The sequence below is a fragment of the Channa argus genome, chromosome 1, assembly GCF_033026475.1.
Source record: "Channa argus isolate prfri chromosome 1, Channa argus male v1.0, whole genome shotgun sequence".
In the NCBI taxonomy this organism is placed as follows: Eukaryota; Metazoa; Chordata; class Actinopteri; order Anabantiformes; family Channidae; genus Channa; species Channa argus.
This window is the reverse complement of record NC_090197.1, coordinates 47267956-47294717: the sequence shown is the minus strand read 5'-3', so window position 1 is coordinate 47294717 and position 26762 is coordinate 47267956. Positions and strand designations below refer to the sequence as shown.

The 26762-nt window shown below is 39.6% G+C and overlaps 2 protein-coding genes across 2 annotated transcripts; both read left to right on the top strand.

Annotated features, from left to right (window-relative positions):
* Positions 1–503: 503 nt before the first annotated feature.
* On the top strand, positions 504–14989 carry fbxo28 (F-box protein 28). The gene is made up of 5 exons (XM_067527681.1): positions 504–714; positions 2986–3095; positions 3670–3808; positions 8233–8428; positions 11664–14989. Exons 1-5 carry the CDS (start codon positions 529–531, stop codon positions 12176–12178), a joined length of 1146 nt encoding a protein of 381 aa, XP_067383782.1. The 5' UTR covers positions 504–528; the 3' UTR covers positions 12179–14989.
* Positions 14990–18004: 3015 nt separating this feature from the next.
* Positions 18005–26405, top strand: degs1 (delta(4)-desaturase, sphingolipid 1). Its single transcript, XM_067527669.1, has 3 exons — positions 18005–18257; positions 23201–23943; positions 25104–26405. The coding sequence occupies exons 1-3, from the start codon at positions 18176–18178 to the stop codon at positions 25248–25250; spliced, it is 972 nt and encodes a 323-aa protein (XP_067383770.1). The 5' UTR covers positions 18005–18175; the 3' UTR covers positions 25251–26405.
* Positions 26406–26762: the final 357 nt, after the last annotated feature.

The window sequence follows — 26762 nt, the reverse complement described above, 5'->3', positions numbered from 1 at the left end:
CATACATTCTTACATATAATTCTTTATAAAGGGTGACATAAGATGTGGTACCATTATTACACCGATGTGTCCAGACTGTCATCAAGATACTTTACTGTGTCATAAAGATACTTCACTGGGTCATTAAGAGAGAGAAAACTTTAACAGATGTTTTCAACATCATTGTATGTACTGTATCTGTCCTGATGTCAGCATATATTTTCATCATCACCACCTCCTTCCTATACTAATTATTTTGGTGGCCTCCAAACTATGGACTTTCTTTTACAATTTGCCACAGCTCTTGTTCAGAGATCAACAAAAGATTTTCTGTATAGTAAATAGATAGAGCAAACACTGATTGAAAATTTGTTGACACCTGATCAGTTTTCCCTTGCTCTTTGTTCACCTTTAAAGTCATGTATCTCTCTGAACGTACTCGTTTTTCTTCCCTAACTGCTCCTGTAAACACGCTCCTGCCACTTGGGGAAAATGGCACGCGAGCTTCTCTTTTTAACGTCACTTCCGCCTCTTTCTTAGCAAAGCAAGATGGCGGCCGTCGTAGAAAGAGTTGATGGATGTGTTGGGTCCTTGGACTCAGACGCGGTGTCACCGAGACAGTCCAGCCCTCCACCGGACCAGCACCAGAACAACCCGCTGTTAGGGCTGCCAATTGTGGCAATTGAGACTATTCTCAATTTTCTGTCTTACGATGAAATCAGCCTGCTGCGCTCGGTAAGGGGAACAAAAACAAGGCAGCTAGATGAGGAACAAGCCTAATGGTAGCCACATGCACTGCTTTTCTCAGGATACTGATTTCGGAAAACGTTGGTACAGATAATACGGGATGGTGTTTAACTGAAAGCTTGCGTTGAATGTGTGTGCAGCAGCCATGACCCGCAGTGCTCGTTGTGCTAATTAGGTTAGCAGCACAGCACAGCACAGCACAGCACAGCACAGCACAGCACAGCTGAGCGTAGCCTGAAATACACGACACAGTAAAACGGAGACAGGATGAACCGAGGTGTCTTAGATGAGGGTGTGTTTAGCTACTTCTCTGTACATATCCTTGCACTACAGACACTGCCTGTCCCTTTGGGATATGTGTTTTGGCGAGTTTAGCTGGGAAATCACTCAGTGCCGTTTGTACATTGCAGCTTTTCCAGTTCCTTCACTTCATTCAGCAACATGCAGTTTAGAGGTTTGGACCAGGTTTAATAACATATTTTATAACATCACATGTGGTTGACGCGGTACCTTATTTCTGTATTTTTGCTAAGTTATGCAGCATTATCAGTCTGTCCCTTTCATTTAATGCTTGTTTTGCATGGATGGATTAGGAACAAACACGTTCTGGGCACTACAGATACACTCCACCATGTTGTTTACGGCTTTTTTGTGTTTGTCCCTGGTGTTTTGGAGTTTAATTTAATCTCTTCTGTTTGTTGAAATTGCTTGAGTCATCCTTGAGAAGAAGACAGAATAGTTGAGCTTCAATGTAGCCACTGGTTTTGACCTCAGCCTGGCTGGGCACACCCAGTGCTGTGTTTGTAGCCATTCTGTGGCTATGACTGTAAATGAGCTGGCCTATGGCTGTAGCATTAGCTGGGACTCTGACTTTTACAGCCAGACCCTTACATGTTTAAACTGTAACGGTGTGATAACAAAATTGATACAGTCAAAGCCTCCAATCAGCTTTAGCAACAGCCATGACAAGTTACAGAAGAATTACAGTCAGGTTTTTACACAAAACCACATTGAATTTGAAAGAAACATTCAAAATTTAAACAAAGCGAAGGAGCTTGACAAAAGTCTGACATTAACCATTGAGTAATTAAAGCTATTTTCATACACACACCCATTCTTGGTGGCTCATAAATGATGGAACAATAGGCTGACAAGCTGAGGGATTATTGCTAAGCAGATATAAGTCCTGGATGTGGTTTTGAGTGTTACATGTGCATTTGGGAGTGTTTCACTGGAACTCTCGACATGAGCATCAAAGAGAGCGGAGGAATGAAGGAGGCCATTATTGGGCTGAAACCAAATCAAAGAGAATAGCAAATTACTAGTTTACTAACCACTGAATCACTGCAAGGCTTGGGCTACCCTCAGGGGACCTAAACTAACCAAGATACTCGCTGTTCAGGTGAAGGAACTTGGGCTACACCCTGAGACACCTCAGACCAGACAGCATCAGCATAAACTAGACAAGATTAATCAACTGCTTCTTCAGACTTGTTGCTATAAATAAGAATATTTAGGCTACAGTAAAATATCCCCAATACTTCTAACCAGCTAAATTAGACTTGATTTTTGACCCCCACCTTACTCAACTTCAGTTTTGCCACTAACTACCACATGCTCTCACACCGTGTCTCTGTGCAGTATGAGTGTCTTTTATTTTTTGTCAGGGTTTTTTATCATGTCTCATTGCCTTAATGGTGCTCTTGTTTTGTTTTTTCCCAGCTTGAGATAGTTACCTATTTGTATATGAAGCCTTTTTTATTTTTGCACTATTAATGGTTGTGTTATCTGATATCTTTAAAAAAAAAAAAAAAAAAAAGACTGAAAGAACAGTGCAAGAATGACAAATGAAAAACTTGACTTGACGTTAATATTACTTAATACAATTGAAAACACTGCCACATTGCTATTTAACTAAATGCACCTTAACCTTTCTTAACATGAGGTTAAGGAAATGGTTGTTTTTCATTAGGTTGTTTTGGTGGCTGAAGCGCAACAGAACTTATGTAATTCATTCCAAGCCATAAATTATATTCCAGAGTTAAAACTGCACCCATCCCCACAACTAGCCACAGTACTGGGTGAGGCACTTTCCTCTGCCTAAATGACTGGGATAGGAACCCTATTTAAGCATAGTCATCCTACTGAAGTGGCATTTGGCTGAACTTCAGCAGCCAACTCCAGCTCCTGCAACAGTTTTTGCTTATGTGAATACTCGAATAACAGAATTGTTCAATTTCTTCTGTCTATCACCTCCAGGTGTGTAAACGCATGGACATGATCTGCCAGCGTGTTCTTAATCAGGGCTTCCTTAAGGTGGAGCGTTACCATAGTCTGTGCCAGAGGCAAGTCAAAGCCCAGCTGCCCAGGTCAGTATGACAACATTACAAGCTCTGCTGTTAAGATTTAGCCACTTGCTGTGGAGTAATATTGTTGCTGTGGTATCACATTTGTGTTTCTGATAGTGACATTTTGAAGACATGGCGCATTGGAGTTTGTCAGTTCTGGGGTCTTAGGGGATATTGCAGGGGTTCAGTGGAAGATATAAGTAAATGTAGACTATATTGATTTCTAATATAAACTTTATGTACCCAAATATATATGTATTTATTAAAATTATCATTAATAGATTTCATGAAGGATTCAGTCTGCAAAGTGCAGAATGCATCTCTGCTAGTACCTCTTCATATAAATATGTATCTATGATGTCAAGCAGATCACTTGTGTCCAGATTTTGTTACTTCAGACCACCCCCGCAAGTGGTTTAAGTGATCAGAAGAATTTCAGGATTTGGACTTTGGTGTACTGTGTAATGAGAGTAGATTAAAAGTTTAAAAAATTAATTCCTTAAAAATTCAAATTATCAGTGAAGTTGTGATGATAGGACAACAATAGGCAACATCTCTTTTATTAAAAGTTTGTGTGTTTTGTGAATTGTCTCAGGAGAGAGTCCGAGAGAAGGAACCATTCACTGGCCCGTCATGCTGACATTCTGGCTGCTGTGGAGACGCGCCTGTCTCTGCTCAACATGACCTTCATGAAATACGTTGACTCTAACCTCTGCTGCTTCATCCCTGGAAAGGTTAGCTCATGACTAGTGTAAATGTAGCAATTAAATGGTTCTTTACAGTACAGAAACATTTACTAGTTTTACATGATGTAATGTAGTTTTTGTGATTTGTAGAGGCCGATAATAATTCTATCTGCATCCTGTCTAATATGATCAGATTTAACTAACAAATCTCTTGTTGATACTCGTTTTGAAAGTTATGATGGGAAAAGTATATGAATCTCTTTCAAGCCCATTGTGAATCATGAATGTCAGTGTATTTTTCATTTATTATTCTTTGATCAGTAGATGGTCACAACAAGGAAGTGTATTTTGGAAGAAGAGGGTGGAGCCTGTTAGGTGCTGGTTTTGTGTTCTAGCCATTTGTTTATTGAAATATAAAATGGGTATTAATACATTACACATATGGTTTGTCCTAAATGTACCACCATAGGAAACTGCATAACACATTCATTGAGATTTTTGTCAGTTGAGTTACCACTAGATACAGTACAGTACTAGATGTCCCCGTACCACTTTTTCCCAGATGGTGCAAGTACTTAAATCTGCTTATTTGCCAATACAGTGTATCCTAAACTGTTGCACAGTAAAATCCTCAGCAATCTACTGCACTATTAAGCTAATGGGAGACACTGAGTAGACTTTTTTTTTTTTTTTTGTCCTGTCCTTTCGGTTTATCCCGTGAGTTCAGGGTCGCCACAGCGGATCATTGTCCGCATGTTGATTTTTACACGGGATGCCCTTCATGATGCAACCCTCCCCAATTTCTACCGGGATTGGCACTGCACATCTGGGGAGGGGAATGGGCTGTTAGGGGTTCAAAGACACTTCAACATATAGCCAGCTGGGGATTTAACCACTGACCCTGTGGTCCGTGGACGACTGCCTTTACCAACTGAGCTACTGCCGCCCCCCTGAGCTACAGGCGCTACTGCTGGTCCAAATAGCAGTGAGGACATACCTGAAGACAAAGTATGAATTTCTAAGACTGGAACGTTTACACTTCTTCCACCAACTGTTAGAGATTTCTAGTCTCTTTAAAATGGAGCAAGTTTTGTTGAATAGAACAAAAGTTTGGGGGGGAAAAGCTGAACAAATCACAGATTTGGGGTGAGATCCTAGGTGAGGAGTCTACAGTAATATGAAGGTAAAATAACAAAGCAAACTTCAGGCAAAGCATAATTACTGCCTTGGTACTCATATATGTCAGTCGCAAATATGAAACATGTTTAAAATAATCCTTATGAGCTTGGTTGTGACTTAAAACAGGTCCAAACTACAGACTGTTTCACCTCTGTCTACCTGCTCAACAATCATGAGGTTAATATGGTATCAGGTTCAATATCAGAGAAACCTTCCGGTGCAAGTACACAGGGGCAGTATCGGAGGCAATACTGGTATCACACGGGGACGTAGTTGCCTAGCAAATGTCAAGAAAACTTACGTTTTCTTACTTTTGCACCTAAACATCGAGCCAGGTTTCCCAGAAGCACTTATTCTCCTAGCTGAACTTAAAATATTCTTAGTGGAACTTAAGCAGTCAATGCCCTTAAAACTCTACCTTTTCTTATTAAAGGTTATTGGCTGTCATTATGTAATATGGCCAGCAGAGGGCCCACTGGGATTACTAGAGGTTCACATTTTTTTTCAAGTTTTTTTCAACAGTTAGTTCAATTAGATTCAACTTTATTTATATAGTGCCATTCACAACAAAGTCATCCCAATGTGCACTGTAAGAGGTCTTCCTTGCTGGAATCATTCCTCCTATTCATGCTACAATTGTTCAATCAAATGTGTTTCTAAAGGTAAAGGCAGTCTGAGTTTAAAAATCAATCTTTTAATTTCCCTGTTGAGTTGCAGTGGAAAGAGTAATAAATGAGGGCATTTTGAACTAAAAACACTGCAAATATAAAACATATCCACCTTCTTCTTCTTTTCCTTTCGGCTGTTCCCTTTCAGTGGTCGCCACAGCGAATCATGTGCCTCTGTCTAACCCTATCCTCTGCATTCTCTTCTCTCACACCAACTAACTTCATGTCCTCTCTCAATAAAGAGAGGACATCAATCTTTCATCCATAAATCTCTTCTTTGGTCTTCCTCTAGACCTCCTGCCTGGCAGCTCCAACCTCAGCATCCTTCTACCAATATAATCACAGTCTCTCCTCTGAACATGTCCAAACCACCTCAGTCTGGACTCTCTGACTTTATCTCCAAAACATCTAACATGAGCTGTCCCTCTGATGTCCTCATTCCTGATCCTATCCATCCTCGTCACTCCCAAAGAGAACCTCAACATCTTAAGCTCTGCTACCTCCAGCTCTGCCTCCTGTCTTTTCTTCAGTGCCACTGTCTCTAAGCCAAACAACATCACTGGTCTCACCACTGTCTTGAACACCTTTCTCTTTTAATTCTCGCTGATAATCTTTTATCACACAACACACTTCACACGCTCCACCCCTTCCAACCCTCTTGCACTTGCCTCTTCACCTCTTTTCCACACTCTCCGTGGCTCTGAATCGTAGACCCAAAGTACTTAATGTCCTACACCTTCTTCACCTCTGCTCCCTGTAACCTCACAGTTCCACCTGGGTCCCTTTCATTCACACAGATGTATTCTGTCCTGCTGCGGTTAAGCTTCATTTCCAGAGCAGACCTCCATCTCTAGATTTTCCTCCACCTTCTCCCTGCTCTCACTACAAATCACAATGTCATCTGCAAACATCATAGTCCAGGGAGATTCCTGTCTAAACTCATCTGTCAGTCTGTCCATCACCAGAGCAAACAAGAAGGGGCCCAGAGCCGATCCTTGATCTAAACCCACCTCCACCTTGAACTCCTCTGTCACATCTACAGCTCACCTCACCACTGTCTTACAGCTCTCATACATGTCCTGCACCACTCTAACATACTTATCTGCCGCTCCAGACTTCCTCATAAAATACCACAGCTCCTCTCTCTGCACCCTGTCATACGCTTTCTCTAAATCTACAAAGACACAATGCAACTCACTATGACCCTCTCTGTACCTCTCCATTAGCATTCTCAAAGCAAATATTGCATCTGTTGTACTCTTTGTAGGCATGAAACTGCTGCTTACAAATGCTCTGCCCTTAGCCGAGCTTCCACTACTCTTTCCCACAACTTCATTGTATGGCTCATTAGTTTTGTTCCTCTGTAGCTGCCACAGCTCTGCACATCTCCCTTGTCCTTAAAAATGGGCACCAGTACACTTCTCCTCCATTCCTTGGGAATCCTCTCACTCTCCAGATCTTGTTAAACATACTAGTAAGAAACTCTAACTCTCTTTGTCCTCGTCATCTTTGTAACCACCAGAGTCATTTTAAACACGCCCATCCTGTGTTGTCTGGCTACACTTTCCCCTACCAATACTTTACAGTCACTGATCTCTTTCAGATTACAGCATCTACAAAAGATGTAGTCCACCTGAGTGCTTCTAACTCTGCTCTTATGTTACCCTAAAGAAGAAAGTGTTCACTAAAGCCATTTCCATCATCTTTGCAAAGTCTGCCACCATCTGTCCTTTTGCTTTTCTCTCCTGAAGACCTAATCTGCCCATCACATTCTCATCACCTCTGGGGATGCTCTGAATTACTTCATCTAACTCACTCCAGAAATTTCTCCTTCTCTTCTAACTCACATCCTATCTGTGGGGCATAACCACTAACATCATGCCTTCAGTTTCCAGCTTCAGACTCATCAACCTGTCTGATACTTTTTTTCACCTCTAGAGCATTCCTCACTCACTCCTCTTTCAGGATAACTCCTACTCCATATTTCTTCCTATCTGACCCATGGTAGAACATCTTGAACCCTGCTGCTAAGCTTCTAACCTTGCTACCTTTCCACCTGGTCTCCTGGACAATCAGTATATCCACCTTCCTTCTCTGGATTATGTCAATCAACTCTCTAGCCTTCTCTGTCATAGTCCCAACATTCAAAATCCCTACTGTCAGTTCTACATTCTTAGCTTTCCTCTTCTCTCTCTGCCTACGAACACACCTTCCTCCTCTTCGTCTTCGACCAACAGTAGTCCAATTTCCACCGGTACCCTGTAGGTCAACAGCACTGGTGGCGGTCGTTGTTAACCCGGGCCCCAACTGAGTAATTTTCGGTGTGAAAGTCATGATTAGCTTTTTTAATTTGGCATGTGTTTTATGTCGGATGCCCTTCCTGACACAACCCTCTGCATTTATCCAGACCATTTATAGATCTCTTGTAGGTAATCTCTCAAGTTTATATAAACACAAGGAATGGTTACAGCATTTTAAACCTTTTTTATTGTTATTATGGGCACCTGACTGTTGTTTTAAGACACCTTTTTAAAATGTGCACCTTTCCTTTAAAAAGCAGTTTGTACTTTGTGTCATATCTTTTTCCTGACGTATTTGCGATGTTGTGATCCTGTGTGTTGCCAGGTAATCGATGAGATTTACCGTGTTCTGCGGTATGTGAACTCCACTCGGGCCCCACAGCGAGCTCATGAGGTTCTGCAAGAGCTGAGGGATATCTCGTCCATGGCCATGGAGTATTTTGATGAGAAAATTGTTCCCATCCTGAAGAAAAAGCTGCCAGGAGCTGACCTCTCCGGCCGCCTCATTGGCTCAGCACCAGGTAATAGACACGTTTTCTGGAAAATGACATTCCCTAACACAATTGGTTGGAAGATCCTTGTAGTTAGCACTTCAAACAGTCAAACACTAACAGGCATTTAGAGCCACTGGGCACTTAGTTAGGTGCTCCTTGCTAGTAAGAGGGTCGACCCCCTTTTGCCTTTAAAACTGCCGTAATTCTTCGTGCCATAGATTCAACAAGGGGATGGAAACATTTCTTTGAGATTTTTGGCTATATTGACATTATGGCACACATTTGGTGCATGTGACTCTCTCATTCTTTTACATCCCAGTGGTGCTCTGTTAGATTAGGATCTTGATTGTGGAGCCCATTTCATTACAGTGACCTCATTATCATGTTGGGAAGCCAGTTTGAGATGATTTTGGGTTTGTGATATGATGCATAAGCTTGCTGAAAGTAGCCATCACAAGATGGGTACACTGTGGTTATAAAGGGATGTCAGCAACAATACTTAGGTAGACTGTGCCATTTAAACAATGCTCAAACCAGCCAAACAAGTACCAGCCTGAGACACTGATACAAGGCAGACTGGAACCATGCTTTTATGCTGTTTACACCAAATGCTGATGCTACTATTCAAATGCTGCAGCACAAATCTAGACTCATCAGACCAGTCGACATTTTTCCAATATTCTGTTGACCAACTTTATTGAGCCCTTACAAACTGTAGCCCCAGTTTCCTGTTTTTAGCTGACAGGAGTGGCACCCAGTGTGGTCTTCTGCTGCTGTAGCCCTGGTGCTTAAAGTTACAATGTGTTGTGCTTTCAGAGATGCTCTCCTGCATTTCTGCATATCTCAGTTGTGATGAGTGGTTAATTGAGTTACTCTTGACGTTCTGTCAGCTTGAATTGGTCTGGCCATTCTTGTCAACCTCTCACATCAACAAGGTATTTCCACCCAGAGAATGATGCTAACTAGATATTCTCTTTTCTCTTTAAACCATTTTCTGTAAACCCTGTTTTGAGCACCAAAACCACGGTAGATCAGCAGTTTCTAAAATACTCAGACCAGCCCTTCTGAATTTCAGTTTAAAGAATTAGCTGGTTGTAGAAGTATTTTTCCCTATGTTAAATTCCCACTTCCCAGTCTTTTAAATAATGAGGTTTTTGCTTTTATGTATTTGTGCTATTACAAAAAGACTAAAACCACCAATAAATTACATCTAGTCAGTTTGATGTCTCTGAATCCATGATTTAATTAATTCCTCATTGCCAATGAGCTCCAACATTGTACAGAAACTATAAAATTAATTCTGTGAGCCGTACTGCTGGAATGGGTTATATATTTGTTATGAAAAATGTTGGGCCAACCGTTGGCTCACAAAATGTAAAAAGGCTGAGAACAACCATCACTCTTTACAGTCTCTGATGTAATAGAGTCAACTTTAACTTCTCTGCCAGTTTTGTCTGATGTACATTACTTAAAATACAGTTCCTCAGCAAATATACAGTGTCTGGTACATAAGAAGAGATAGTTTGAAGTGTGACTTTTTCATGGGTTTTAATAGTTTTGGAACAACCTGGGTAAACTTGGCCTATAGCAGTGATGTAGAACCCCAAAACCAAGTAGTGCATTCTGATAGATGATGGTAAGTAGACACAATTTATTGTTGGTTTTAGTCCTTATTTGAGAGACTGATTTGATATGAGAAAATAGTTTGTTTTTGTGTTGAGACTTCCACCCTAACCTTTGACCCCCCTCGAATAATTCCTCCTTTGTATTGTTTATCTGGTGCGTAACTGTTGCTAAAATTGAAGAGCTATTGAGTGAAAGGTCATAGTAGAAAAAGGCAGAGGCAATCATACCTCTTTGAAGAGAGGATGGCGGTGCATGTTTGAAAGGTTGTGATCTGAAACATGAAACATGCGTTTGTTAACTTTCCTCTGGTAGACAACGCATTCATACAATACACCTCAATTTCTTTTGTTTTCTTCCTCTAGATTGTCCTGACTAGCTCTAGTTTCTCATCTCTTGACCCTTTTTGCATTTAGTGTCTTCTTCCTGTCCTCTTCTCTGAGCTATTTGACTGTTTTGTACATCACTTGTAGCAGTGCTGTTTGGCATTGGATAAATTTGTCAGCCAAATGATGATGTAAATGTATTGTAATAAAACAGGCTCAAGGGCCGAAACAGGAACAGAAAGCCTTTATCAGTGTGGTATTCTACTTTAGGATTCTAATCTGATTCCAGCATTTAATTTATTATTCAAATAAAACTTTAATTTGGTCATTAATCAACCAGAAATGATAAATGTTCTGTTTTCTTCTCCAATTTGAGACTTTGCTTTTCTGCTTTTTTGTTGTAAATCGTGTTACATATTTTCAGTGTTTAGCATTGAAATTTTCTAATATAGATTTACTGTGAAATAATTTAAGGAAAGATGGGAATTTGTCTCTTAAGCCTCTTTCAAAAATGAAATTCCCGAAATTCTCTTCACTTTGTCTGGAGGTCTTGTATGTGAGAACACTAATGTCAGAGAGACGCTCCAAAGATTATCTCGACCTTATCCTGCAACTCACCAGTACAAAGTTCGGATTATGTGCGTGAGCCCGTGCATGGAGCATGCTGCTCTGCCGCAATTGTTCAACCCTTTTTTTTTTTCTTTTTTTTTTTCCCTCTCCTAGATGCATGACTTGGATGTACTGTAAAAAAAAACTGCACCCTGTCTATACATTGTAGAGTTTATATGTGAAAGATGCTTTAGTATAGTAGATGTGCCCACTAGGGGTTATGTCATGTTTAACGAAATTGAATTTACTGAAGATGTACCTGGTAAACAAATCACTATATTTAACTGTTAAGCAGAGAGAAAAGAGTTTGTTTTATAACATTGTTTGCTAGCCACTACTCTAGCTGCTCCATTATCTTTTCCATTTCTTCTTTCTTCTTCTGCTTTTTCGACATCTTCATCTCCTTCTCCGTCTCCTTCTCCTCCGCCTTTCCGTTCATTCCACGTTGCAAGTACCTCAAGATATAGATAACAGTGTGTTCATCGCACAGCTTCACACATCAAATTATTATGTTTGTGTTGGGTTCTCTGTGACCTTCAGTGACTGTTCAGGTCCTTTTATTGCTGTGGGGCACTTGTCACTCAGGTTGTATAAAGGCCAAAACATAATATCTTATACTGCTGCATTTTTACTCCTAAATGTACGTGTTTATTTATTCTAGCAGTAAAATCTTAGAGTTCTGACTCTTTGTCCTGTTCTCTTAGTGGCAGGTCCTTCTACCTCCCTGACCACCATGTCCCTGCTAGCAAAGAACACACCGTCACGCTCTGAGATGACCAAAGTGCAGCAGCAGGTTAAGGTCAATGGGGCATCGATGACCGTACTCCGGAGGGAGATGCAGGAAATTCGAGTCAAGCAGCTGGAGCAGCAGAAGCAGTTGCAGGACCAGGAGCAGAAGCTGCTGGAACAGACCCAGGTGATCGGTGAGCAGAACGCCCGTCTTGCTGAGCTGGAGCACAAGCTCCGTGAACTGATGGAGAGTAGTGCCGCTGTCATGGGAGGAACCCGGCCCAGCACAGCTGTCCCTTCCACATCCAACAGCAGCACTGCTGTATCTTCCACTGTTGCCAGCACGTCTGGTACTGTGTTGGCAGGGGGCAGCGTGGCTGCAGCCTCTCTACAGGGGGAGCCAGAGGGTGAGGGAGGGTTGTCTCTCAAACGCACCAGAAAGAGCTCAGACCTCCCACGACAGTCCAAACGGCTGCGCAGCAAGAAATAAGAGACTCCGTGTGTTATTTAAAGATTTGTATTTGGCTTTGAGGTGTGACTGATCACACCTTAACCCCAAATTCCCGAGTCACCCCCGACCCTACCAACGCTCATCACCTGTATTGTCTGTGAGATGAGTCAGAAGTATCCCTGAATGGTTAACTGGTGTTCTCTGCCCACCATGATGCTAACACTTTCCCCCCGTGGTGTTGGATGTGACAATAGTGTTAATTGACTTCCAGCGGTCCACATCAAATCACTGAGCTCATAAAATCATCAGGTTTGCACTCAAATTGCATGGTCAACATTTGATTATCACTTATTGTTAAAGTCTGGAGTTATTCTTTGTTTTTACATAAACAAATGACATAACCAACAATGTGTCTTTACTGCCCATACTGTCTCCCATGAAGCAGTGTAATTCAACACTTCAGTGAAAAAGTGTGTTTAATACTTGTTAATTAATAACATAGATATACAAACAGTAGTTATTTGAAGGATTAGTGTTTGTTAGTTTGGGTACTCGCATAGGATTTGGCAAAAACAATACATCTTGAATATCACCAGACTTCTTAGGCACTTGGCTAAATCAGAGTGTAGGCAGGTAGCTTTTGTAGCTAAGACTGTTGGTTGAAGGTTACATCAAAACACATTTTTAATGAGCTTTGTAATTTAGATGCTTTCCTAAGAGGCAAGTTCAGATTGAATTTCAGTCTAGTTGCAAGATGTTTTATTTAGAAAGCATACACTGGAGAGAAATCAGTCGAATACAAAGCCAAAGCAGGCCTTAATTTACAGGTTTTAATAATCTAGTTGAATTAGCATGTTATAATAACAACTTTGAATAAAGTCTAAATGCATTAACATTAATTTTATTCACACTTGCTTCTTTTTAACGTTGGCTAAGTGCAATAAAAATCTACTAAATATTATATTCCTTGCCAGTAACTACAAAAATTGATGCTCAGGCTTTGAATCACATAATAAAAATAAGGACGTGGAAGGAAAAAAGGAAAAAAAAGTTTTAGGTATCGTAACTTAGTGTCACCTTTTGACTCTTGCACTCTATCTGGCAGAGGGTATAACACGGACATAGGTGTTGCTTGTATAGGGATTTTCATTTCCATTGTGCCTCAGTTGTCACTGACGGATATTGTTCTGTGATCTTTAGAGATGCAGCAGTGAGGATGGAAGTCAAAGCTCTGCTGATGGGGAGAAAATAACCTTTTCTTTAAAAGGTTTCCAACTAGTTTCTCTTTTACACTTTTAGTCACTCTATGTGCTAAGCTGTGTAGGAGAAAACAGCAACTGTTACCCAGTGGAAAGAATGTTTGGCATATGTGCTTTGAGGATCATACCATTCTCTTTGCATGTTTCATCACATTCACTACCAATAATTTACAACTAAACACTTTACTAAGTACACAGAGTGTACCCTACAATAGAGAATGTGAAATTATGTCATGATTAGTTAACTCTTGGGGGGATGGGGGTGCCATCTTGTGAGTTGTATGATCAGCCTGGAAACCATCTGAGTAAATAACTCAGATTTTTAAGGAGATGGGGCAAAGTAAAACAGGACTCCTCTAATAACCTACCGTGGCAGCAGACCTGACCTAACGTGGCAATACTTTTCAGAATCATGACTGAGTCCAACTTAACAATGAAAAGCAAGGGGATCGGAAAATTCACAGAAAGATTTAGCATGCCATGAGTACAAAGTCACACTCTATGTGAACCTGTGTTTATATTTTTCATCAATATTTTATTCCAATATCACAAAGCAATCTTTCAAGCCTTTTCCCTAAACTTTCACCTGCATATCATATCCTTCAGTAGGACTGAGTTTGGTCTGTTTATAGAAGTTCTGGGTTTTTTTATTTTTTTATTTTTATCTTTTTATGTCCAACACGTACCTGCTGTAGTAAATAAGTGGAAACAGAGAAACACTTGTATGGTTTAAAGAGAAAGTATGAATGATGTAATGTATAACAATATGGTCTATGTGTAAATGACATTTATTACTTCCTCTCTAGTGCCATGCAGAAATTTTCAGTTTTCCTTGTCCATGTTTAGTATTTAGCCTAACTGCATGGATAGCTGACTTGAGAAATCAAATTTCGATCCCTGGGTGGTGTCATGGTTTTTTTTTTTTTTTTTTGTGTAGGGGGGTATGTCATGTTGAAGCCCCAACTTTGAAGTTTAAAATCAGCCTGTTGCAGATTTGCCAGAACTTCTGACTGGTTTGTCATAATGGTAGGGGGATGCCTGAGATGTCCTACATATGTACTCAGCGGAGTAATTGAGTACAAACATATGAAGACATGAAATACATTTCCTGTGTTTTTTAAAAAGTATCATCTCAGCTCCCCTGTGTGGCTGCACTCTTCCTCTCTCCTATACCAACCTGTCTCTTGCCTTGTGAGGCTAGGTTAGTTATGAGCCCATATTGTGGCTTCACCTATTTTGGTTTCAAGCTTTTCTGTTGTTTGGGTGACCTGAACCACTCATGGCATGAATATTTGTCAGAGAAACTTTGGAAATGCTGTTCACATATTGGTGAATACTAGTGTGTATTATAACACTGGGCAGCAAAACACAAGAAGATGTAATCTAGTGGCTTAATTTGAGACTGCGTCTCAGTTTAGAAAATTGTACTGTAATCTTCATGTACGTTAAAGTGTAGATTGTGAATTATTTCATGTATGTATACGAAGAAAACTCTTTGAGTTGGCCAACCTGGGGCTAACTGTACGGTTTTGTTGCACACATTACTGTTACAAATGTACAAATCAAACTATTAAAATTCAACTTAACTTATCCTCATATCTCTGTGTGTTTACAAACTATTTAAAGCAAGTTTTCTGCATCCTCAGAAAAGTGGACAATTATTGTCATTAGTTGTTATTATATTAACTAATATTAGGTTTTACACTATTTATGTGTGAGCTTTATTTGCTAGTTAGCTTAAAGACGTAAAACTAAACCTAATCAACTCATAATTGCTGATGCAAAATTATTGCGATGCAGCACTTGGTACATAAAAAGATCCACTTCACCTTTACCAGCTTCATTCCACACAGAGGTAACACATGGCACTTGGTCTGTATTTTCTGTGTATTATTATCTTTGCCATATTGTACACCTTTTAAAATCTAAACTAGACTTGTACATTCATGTCATTAACGGCATCAAATTCTGAAGTACTGATATCTTTGTACTTGCAGTGAGCTCCAGATTATAAACTCAGCTCCTTAACTATTGTAATGAATTTGAATTTACCACCAATTACTCTTTTCCTCATGTGACTTAAACTTCAAAACAGTGAATCCCACTACAGCAATGCATTCGAGTTACGTGATTGTAAGCACGTCTGGTTTGTTGTAAATTTTGACTGGAAGATGTTGCTCAAGGTATTTCATTGCAAATAACACAGACACAGACAGTTATGTACATTGTGACATAACCCAAGATTAATTTGTCAGACTTGCTAAAAGCTCCTCTGGAGCCACAGTATACAGTTATTGTAAATGTTTAAACCTGCATGAATGTGACTTTATTGGACACTAACTGCATATGCTGTATTAATTTTTTGAACAAGGTTTTTCTATTTGCACTGATCAGACACAACAGTCCCACTGGTAGTCTTACATGTGTCAGCATGGTCACTCTTAGCAGTCTGCAGATTTTAACCTCTATATGTGCGGATTGGTGGTTAACCCATGATTATAAATCAGCATAAATCTTAACTAGAGAGGCAGAGCAAAACTGGTTTATATCAGGGTCCAAAGAGAGATATATGCAGATCTACAACCATTCACTCACATTCACACCTATAGGCAATTCAGAGTCACCAGTTAACCTAACATGCATGTCTTTGGACTGTAGGAGCAAACACGCAAGCACAGGGAGACCATGCAAACTCCACATAGACAGGCCACAGTAAGGTGGTATTAACGTTTTGAGAAGGTATTCCATCCCATCTGCTCCCTAAGTTCACATTGTCTGCATTCCAGGTAGAAGTCACACACCAAACTTCACACAGACTTTCACCTCAAATATTTTAGTTTTATTTTCCTGTTATAAATAAGGTTTGGATAAATGTAATTACCAGGCAGAGATGCTTTATCATTAATTTTGCCTAAACATTTTACAATGAATTTTATCTTTTTCATCTAATCTTTCATTATATATAGTTTCAGTACATTTCTTTTACTTTGTCCAGTATAAAAATTAATTTCATTAGAATAACCTGTCAGGTTGTAGTGCTGAAGCTGAAACAAGGGTAGCTTGTGAATGGACCCAGTGAATTCCTCTGACAGTAAAGGTCTTTATTACCATGTCCCATTTGTCACAGTCAGGCTTGATTAGATCCCTCTGGGCCTTATTTGATGAGATAATAAGCAGCACAGCTGAGATGTTACAGGTTGTCACCCTAGTGCATGAATCACTCTAGTTGTAGAGCCAGAGGCACACAGACCTGTGTAAATGGAAAATGGTCTGCACTTATAAAGTGCTTTAAACTGCTTCTTATTCAACCATAAATAGGGGAGCTGCTATGGAGCTGGCCAACACTCAATGGGAGCAACTAATTTGGGGTTCAGTGTCTTGCTCAAGGACACTTTAACATGTGACCGGAGGAGCCGAGGATCGAACAAACTGGGATTGGTGGACGACCGCTCTGCCTTTGGGGTTCATGGTATGACAAACACTGAACATTTATTGAGTTCCACATTTTACAATGGAACAGATAAAGTAATTCCACAGAAAACACTTCTTAAATTGATTCCACAAAACCAGGTAAGAAACCATGTACCTCCACAGCTACACACTCAACTATCCACTAATACCTTGTTGTTCTCCACTACTACCTTGTAGTCCATGTCAGTCTGTTAGCTCCAAAAACTGTAAAGGAACATTGTTTCCTTAACAACTGTTAGGCAAATGTTAAACACCCACAAACACACCTCCCAATCACCCAACCCCTCAAGACACAGCGACCACAGGTTCATACTATAGTCATTAAATGTGACCTGTAGATGTTATCCAACAAATGTACAAAAATATTCCTTTTACTCAGATACAATTAAGACACTTAAGAATTTATGTCTTTTGATGGTTTTTCTATTATCCCTCAATATAGTAATATATAGATACTCAATACAGTAGAGTATAATTGTATAGAGTGAAGTTAGTCTACTCAATAAAAGAACTGAGGCATGATCATGGCAGTTGCAAGCTTTCATTTTCACTTTACAATTTTAGGCGGAGGCATTGGTGACAAACAAGCAACTGGTTATAAACATGAGGTGTGCTTGCAGATTGTACAGGTAGCTGACACATTTATAAACTTTGTCATCCAGGATAAGAATTTCGTTCTCCTAGTAGTAGTCAGATCATGTACTTTATTAAAACTAACAATAGCACTTTGCAGAAATACAAAAGTACTGACCTATAGGCTCAAAAATAACTTGAAGTACCAAAAGTAAAAGTCCTTTTTTGGGCAGAACTCATTTCATATCATTGGAATATAACATTGATGCATTAATGTGTTAATTAATGTATAATCACTTTCATCATCACAGGCCATTTAAGAAAAACCTGACAAGAAGGAAACACAGAACAGTGAACATGCATGACACAAGTAATCATTTTGAACAATTAGATAGCTTCAAAGCATAGAAAGCAGCTTCAGTGAAGCTGTTATTCTCGAAGGAGGTAAAATTAGAACTGTAATAATAAACAGTCCAATATTGAAAGAAGGTTGATCTGATTATGTAATATCGTTGAATTGGCCCCAGAGAGAGGCCTGCTGGAAGGAGGAGCTGCAGACTAGTGGGCAGACCCGACTGATGTTCGGGCAGGACAACAAGCAGGCAGGCACGTAGACTGAAGAGTGGAGGACGACAGCAGAAGTAACTTTTGCACATCGATCGTAGGACTTTTTAGGTCGTTTGTCCTAGTTGTTATTTGTCCTAGTGAGTTGCTGAAATCAGTAATCAAAAAGATGGGAAACCAGGTCGCCCGTGAGGACTTCGAATGGGTGTATACGGACCAGCCGCATGCCGACAGAAGGAAAGAGATTCTGTGTGAGTGAGCTAGCTTTTTCGTTTAGCAAGATATTTCTATCTCCGAGCTTTGATAGGACTCAAATAAGCGCGTCCTAACTTCGTTACTTTTTCGACGTCAGAACATTTGCTAATAGCATTTAGCTCCCTCGGTTTGCTAATGGAAGCTAACGGTTTCATATCCGCCCCTGTATTTCCTCTCCAAGTGAAATCAGTTCGGTTTGCTTTAGCTAACGTTGGTAAATATCTGTCTCACACTATTTTTCAATCACTATCATCACCAGACATGCTTGTTATAAGAATACAACGCACAAGCTAAATGCAGCTTAATGCAAATTTACCGTTAGCAATGTCCAGCCACTCCCTGAAATGACGAGCTGCGGCACCACCGCTGCTTGCGTTGACCAGAATGCCGGTGGGCCTCACAAAGTCCTTTATTATCCCTATAAATGTTAGTGAAGAAACACAGTAACAACTTGTGCACGTAGTAACACTAATATTAGTCACCAAACCACCGATGGTTATGTTGAATTTCATTTTAAAACCCATGACTAACATAAGACAGTGATGGTGACATGCCAGTGCAGCTGTTGGTTTAGTGAATTCAAATACCATATATCCTGTTGCAGCATTTAATTTTCTGTCGTGTTAAATCAGGATGTTTTAAATGGGTTGGTGTGATCACGTACTCGATTCTCTTCATGAAACCTTTGCGTTAATGAAAAGCCCGGACATGCTCACCAAGCACCGCTAAGTTACCACCACTTTGCTCACGTCATCATGAAGTTGAAGTGACTTTTTCAGAGACTACACCGCATAACAACAGGAAGAAGAGGCTGACAAATTCTAAAACAGTTAACTCATGTGTCAGTATGGCGTTTGCAGAGTAAGGGCTGTTCTATGCAGCCAGCATAAAGTTACCACACTAATCCGCAATTCATACTCAAATGTTAAAGTCCGATTACCTAGAAGTAAGGATGGGCATCTGGTTTGAGATGTCTAGTGAACCAAAAGGTCATCATACGTAATAATTGATTAGTTTTAGGCATAAAGTTGATATTGCTTTAAATAATAGCAGCACAGCAACCTCCATAAGAATGTCTGGGACAAATCCAATGTTTCACATCCCTGATGTAATTGGCCAGGCCCCTATCTCATGCTTTTTTAGCAAACAGAAGAGGCTCTGTGTCCTTTGCGGTCTTTAGGTGGTCTGCACCAATCCCCTGGCACCAGGACTTTTGGTTTTAGATGACAGAGGATGCTTTGTATCTCCATTGTCTTTTTTCATATTTATTTAGGAATCCCAAGGCATCATGCACATGTTCTAGGCTTAATTTGGGTACAGTAATAAACTGAAAGAAAAGGGGATTTAGTGGCAGGAGTCTGTCCTCATGGCTTTCAGATAATTTATCCAACTCATTACTTGTTTCATTCAGTCATTGACAAAGTCAATCCATTCATTCTACTAGAGGTAGGAATCACTGTAGTTGTAGAGGTATAGCTAACTTGTTTGGTTGGGGTGGTCCAAAAATTATATACTCCAGAAATGGCTGTATGACAGATAGTGAACATTTACCAGATAAAGTAATTCCTCAGAAAACGTTCCTCAAAATAACATTCTACAATTGAGCACATAAAGTAATTCCACAGAACCAGGTAAACGATGTACCTCCACAGCTACACACTCAACTTTCCACTAATACCTTGTTGCTCTCCACTACTACCTTGTAGTCCACATCAGTCCGTTAGCTCCAGTAACTGTAAACAAACATCGTTTCCTTAACAACTGGTTAGGCAAACTTCAAAAGCAGACACTAAAAAGACAGTCATGTTATGTCATTGATGACATCACCAGAGAAGTAAAAGTCCTTTTAAGACAAAGAACTCATTTCATATATTGGAATAAAATGTTGATTGATTAATGTGTTCATCACTTTTATCATTTCAGGCCATTGAGGAAAAATCTGAGCCTACTGTATATTGATAATATGGCATAATACAAGTAATTAGTTTATTTTTCTATTCTTAAATAAATTATGAAAAAAGACAAAAGAGATACAAAAGTATCATCCGTTTTAAGTTAAAAATACTTTTAGTCAGACTGTATTCAACAAAGTCATCTCAAGGCACTTTACAGAATAAAGTCAAGGCTACAAATGTATATAGCGAGAACCCAACAACTCCCCCTTGAGGCCTGACTTATGCCATCTAGAGTAACGATATGGTTGGACAACATATTTTTGAGATTTGTGGACCCAAATACTATGACTTCAGTTTTGTCTGAGTTTAGAAGTAAAAAAAATCCTTTCTGAATTTTAGGGAAGCTTTGATTGAGGATTTCTCTAAGAAAACTTAACATGTCTTCAGCATTATTATTCTGAAGACCTGAAGAATTATTCACTTATTGAAATGTGCATCTGGTCTGTTTAGATAAAAGCTTGTCATAGACCATACTACAGATATGTGAGTAAGTCTAATTAAGCTCATAGGACATGGCTACTTTAAACCTGGTTTTAAGATTTAACAACTGATTTGACACATCTACCAGCAATATTTCACTCCAGTGTCTCCAAAAATGGCCAGTCTCATGTCATTAAACTGTTACTAAAGTAAATTAGTTAATTATTGCTGTGGATAAAGATACACACAGATGCAGCGCTGTCTCCTGGGCTGTATTATTGATGTGAATACATATAAAAGGCGGCAGTAACAGGAAGCATCAGGCTGCTGGGAATGTGATTGCAGGTTGCATCCTAAAAGCAGGAAATGGTTAATTTATTCCTGGGTGTGGTGTGTTTTGAATTGTGCGCATATTGAAAGTTGGCAACAGAGACTTGGTCAGATTGTTAGTGCTAATGTGTTTTCATTTATTAAAGGAATATATTTGTTAACTTGCTTATTTGGTTAATTTATAATAAAAGACTTTATTGAAAATGTTATATTGGTATAGAACATCAATTTAAGTATAAAGGTTTACCAGCACTATTTGTTAATGTTGGGATATGTTGGGACAACATATTCTCAACAATGTGAACAAAATACTTTCTTTCCGTACCCGTGATTCTCATTATTGGTTGTATAGGGCATGCTGTGAAGAGTCTCATGCCTCTACAACTGAGGGCCAATTCAAGAGGGGGTGGGCATTCTGGGGGCGGCACTGTAATGATGACACAGGATGTGCTGAGACTTGTCTTTGTGCTGTAAACCCCGAGTTTTTAAGCGATGAGCTGAGACTTAAGCTGAGATTTGTCTAAAGAACAGTTCAGGCCTTTAACACATTTAACTTTCAGGTCTTCCAGTTTTTGACACTTACTAATGATTTGTTGTGGTAAACTATATGTATATACTCTAATGCTGTCCTATTTTAATTGATGACTTTTACCCAGATAAGTTGACATCCCAGAGGCTTGTAAAGATGGGTTGTTTGTTTATTTTTTCCTGGGCAAAATTTCCAGGTATATTCTGTGGTCTTCCAGGCCTCTTGATGTATTCTAGACATTTTACCTCTTAACTTGTAAATTACCAAATGGGGAAATAGTTTACACCTGGCCATGGAACAGCTGAGCAACCAGTTAAAGCTGTGTCCTGATTGTTTCATTTCAAACACAAACGTATATTTTGGCAGTATCATAGCCAAAATGATGAAAATTGTATTCTTGTCTACATATTTATTTTAGTTAGCTGTGTATTTATTGGTAGCCTAAAAGAGATGCACATTTCCCAGTAGCTTCAATTTCTGCTGGTTGTGTTTCATTTGAGGAGTTAGGAATCGAGCCTCCTTCCTCTCAACTCATTCAGCATGACTTTTAAGAGATTAACCAGTGTAAAGGTCAATAATGTGGTCGTGTTCAGTGAGTTGTTAAACACTTCAATTTTCTTATCAGAGCTCCACTATTTGCATAATCAGCCACAGTTAGCACTGCTTGAGAGGACTCAACATAAGTGAAAGCTTCATTTGATTTCTCCTGTAACTTAGAAAAATTTTTGTCCACAGTCAAGCAAGTTAGTCCTGGTTTGATCTCAAACATTTACATCTTAATGTTAATAAATGTATATAGTGGCTAACGTTGGATATATTCTAAAATATATTTTAGAAATAAAAAAAGTGTGTGTGTGTCAAACAGCTATCTGGATTGTAGGTTCCTTGTTGACCTTGGAAATAGTAACTGACTGATTAAACAGTTACCACATGGTCCTTGGGTCCTGTTCCAATACGTCACTCAGTCTATGAAATGAACACCTCCCAGAAGCAACAAGGTAAACTCTACCTGCTGTGCTGCAGCGTGTGACATTGAGAGCTATAGAACTGCTGCTAAGTTTGCCAACTGTCAATAAGTGGATTAAATGAAAGACTTGGTTGGTAAATAATTTATAGTAAAGTTATAGTATAGTAACGCATGACACATGACACAAGACACATAAAACTAAATAACTTAAAAGCCAGGATGGAGAGATAGAATAGTGCTGTGAACAGTTTGGGTGAATGTCAAAAGCTTGCATGGTTTCTTCTGGTTTGAAAGGGCCAAGTCTGTGTGTGATAAGTGCACAGAGACTAACACAAATGATTAAAATGTCATACATTTGATACAGAGCATTTCCTGCATTGTCACAGATATTACAGCTCCATTTATAGTAAAATTCTACAGCATCAGCAGCCTGCCAGAAGTTTGATATGAATGAAAAAGAGTCACTTTTAAACGTTTACACAGATTTCATATACACCAACATGTCTGGGTATTTTAAGGCTTAATACATGTTATTACACGTGTTATTACTCATTTCAATTAAACAAGACAACATTTATAAGAACAGATTGAAAAGGTTGAAGGTTATTAAGTTGTGTATCTGAAAGCAATCATCAAAAGCAGTTTGGTTTCTGTTTGACAGTGAATACAGCACTGCTCTTTATTTCAACATGTGTGTCTTTACTGAATTTAACTGAGGCTCTTGTTTTTCATCTACAGCCAAATATCCAGAAATCAAGTCGTTGATGGGTCCTGACCATAGGCTGAAATGGATTGTGTGCATGATGTTGGGGATACAGTTTTTAGCTTTCTATTTGGTCAAAGACTTGGAATGGAAATGGGTTTTATTTTGGACATATGCCTTTGGCAGCTGTATCAACCACTCAATGACCCTTGCTATTCATGAGATCTCCCACAACACAGCCTTTGGAAACAACAAAGCCATGTGGAATCGCTATTTTGCCATGTTTGCCAACCTGCCCATTGGCCTGCCCTACTCTGCGTCCTTCAAACGCTATCATCTGGACCACCACCGCTACCTGGGTGGAGATGGCATAGATGTAGATATCCCCACTGAATTTGAAGGCTGGTTCTTCTGCACACGCTTCCGCAAATTTATCTGGATTATTCTGCAGCCACTATTCTATGCTATCCGGCCTCTCTGTATCAACCCTAAACCCATCACTCAACTAGAGGTGATCAACACAGCCTGCCAGCTCGCATTCAATGTCCTCCTCTACTGGTTATGGGGCAGCAAGCCTGTGGTGTACATGTTGGCTGGCTCTATGCTGGGAATGGGGCTACACCCCATCTCTGGGCACTTCATAGCTGAGCACTACATGTTCCTGAAGGGCCATGAGACCTACTCCTACTACGGCTCCCTCAACCTGCTCACCTTTAATGTGGGCTACCACAATGAACACCATGACTTCCCCAGCATCCCAGGACGCAGGCTGCCTTTGGTTAGTACAGTTAATACACTGTTCACTGCATTTCATGAGGTTGGAAAGGATTAATTAATCATTTGGAGACAGGTCATTCTCGGCAGGCAGTTTGCAGTAGCACAGTTTGGATATTACATGGTTGACTACATTGTAAGATATATGTATCATTTTGCTCGATTGTTTAGACTAAGTAGAGTAAGTTATTAAATGCTCAATAAGGCGCTTGATTACATAAATAACAAATATAAATCAATTAAAAGTTTCAGTAGTAAAGATAACACTTTAAAACAACATAAATTGCTAACAGGATTCGCAGTCATCAGTGTGTGAGGCATATCTGGAAAAAGCTAGAAAATGGTTCATAGACCATAGATTGCTCAACACAGGTCAAAGACAGGACTAACACAGTATATTTTTGTCATAAACCCATTGTGTTTACCATGGAGAAGTATCCACCTACCTCCTGCTTAGTGTTCTTGATCTGAGTGACTGTTGTCGAGGGGGTTTCTTCAGCAGGGAAAGAATTGATCTTCCACAGTTTATTTATTTGAACTTTTGATGTTTCTGAGCTCACCAGTGTGTTCTAGTTTTTACAACAAAACTGGTAGCTGATGTGACCACATCTAACCAGATGCACCTTTTGTGCTCTCTCTCTTTGAGAGGTTTGTTAGGATTTTTCAGCCAAATGATAACTTGTTCAGTGGCAGTGACAGATCTGGTCTTTGGCATTAATTTTGAATATATGTATAGAGTGATTTCTTACCAACTACACATATTCAGTAATTTCCTTGGAAAGAACTGTCATTTGGTTCTAATAATTGGAGTAAGGGCACATATTAAGCCAAATGGATCTGTTTTTTGTTGATGGGATTGTTTTGTTTGGTCTTGTTTGACTGTGAAAGTTCAAACTGGAGCAATTGGTTCTTTTGCCACTAGTCCCCTTTCAATACTGGGGAGCAACCTTCTACCTAGTTTTTTTGTCTTTCACCATTAGCACTAATTGGACCCCTATTGGCAGCTTTTAATACAGTTCAGCTTGTCTGATCAAAAGCAAGACATATACAATTACGAATAAGTCTCAAATGTTAGATTTTGTAGTTAATTTAAAGGCTCTTTAAAATCTGAACTCTCACATAAATGCAGCATTTGTAAATGTTGTGCTTTCTGTTGGTTTCCAGGTCAAGAAAATAGCCCCAGAGTATTATGATGACCTGCCTCAGTACACATCGTGGGTCAAGGTCCTGTACGACTTCATCATGGACGATACATTGAGCCCGTACTCTCGAATCAAGAGGAAGCTAAAGGGAGATGTTAAACAGGAGTAACTTCACTGAAAGCTTCTCTGGAAAAAAGCTACAGCCCAACTCCCTATCATATAAACAATAACGGCTCCGGCAGATTACCACGTTAATTAACATAGAAAGTAGAGGTGGAGATGGCGAACAAGCGTGCATTTTCTCAACAAATATAAAAGCCAAGACAAGTGGTGTTAGATTGTTTAAATGATGGGGCAGCACCTGGGACTGGTTGCACAAAGCTTTGAGCTAGATCCAACAAATGGTTTAAATTCACCCTTTTACCACGTGTTCTGATGTAAAACTGCCTGCTTAATTGCAATGAAATTTGGTACAGACATAGATTATTTCTTTGAGACATAAGCCTCTTTCACACATGCACTGGAATACTGAAATTCTCTGGACTTTATCCAAAGCACTGCACAAGACCAAGAAGTCCAGCCACATTATAGGCAAAGATGTCTTTTTGCAGCCAGCCCCAGAAAAGATCATGAGGATGCCTACGCCAAATAAAAGCAAAGCCTCAATGAATGTAGTATGACTGAGCGCAACCCATCATAGGTTTCCTACTGTTCCCACTGTTTTTATTCTGCCGCAGAGATTAGTTTTACTGGGTTAAATGGACTTGGACAATTTAGTCCATTTTGGAGTTCACAGTTGGAGAATGACACCATCGACATCGTCACTGTGTGTGTGAGAGAACTCTGGTTCCCTCCATATGAACTGATTCTGTTGCCGTCACACATCAGATGTCCAGATTTCATGAGATCTGATTTTGGGTTTTAAGTAGTAATTGTAGATGCCTAGTAACTCAGCTTTTTAACATGCAGCTTTTTTACGGACCACAACACTAAAACAACATTATAATAATCAGAGGACTTTTAATACTTGGGAGAATTCATTTGAGGTTGTGTTGTGAGAGCAAAGTTATCACTTATCAGTGCCTCAGACCTTTAGTAATATTTATGGACTGGGGTATAATCACTTATTGTTTTTCCCAACAATATGTTGGGTATGATGTTGTAGAGGGCGCATGCCCCATGTTTTTTGTAGGGAGGAACTAAACTATATGTTTCCTGATAAATTGACTGATTCTGCCAATTTTCATATTCAGTAAATTTAACCTAGCGCTTGGCTACTCCAAAGTCAGTTCAATGAATAAAGAAAGATCTGTGGTGATTTTCATCCGTTTTCAACAGAACCTGCTTAAAGTTTATCATTTCTTTAGATTTCATCAGTTCTGCTAGTTGAAGGTGGCTTGTTGTAACACTCTGACATCATGCGTGTCATTAGGGTCACACGAGTCAGAATGTAAATGGCTGGTGAAAAGAGGGATGTCAGGACTGTAATTGACATGTTCCCTATTGGGAAAGTTATCAGTGGCTGAGTAGAGGTTTTCAATAGGATCGAACTACATCAGGGAATAAAAATATTGCTGTTTTATTACAACCCTTTATTTAGGTTTTAGCTCTGCCCACACAGAGGCTGATTGAGTTATCTTTAGGTTCACTTTTGGAGCCTTAAGTCACATGACCATCAGTA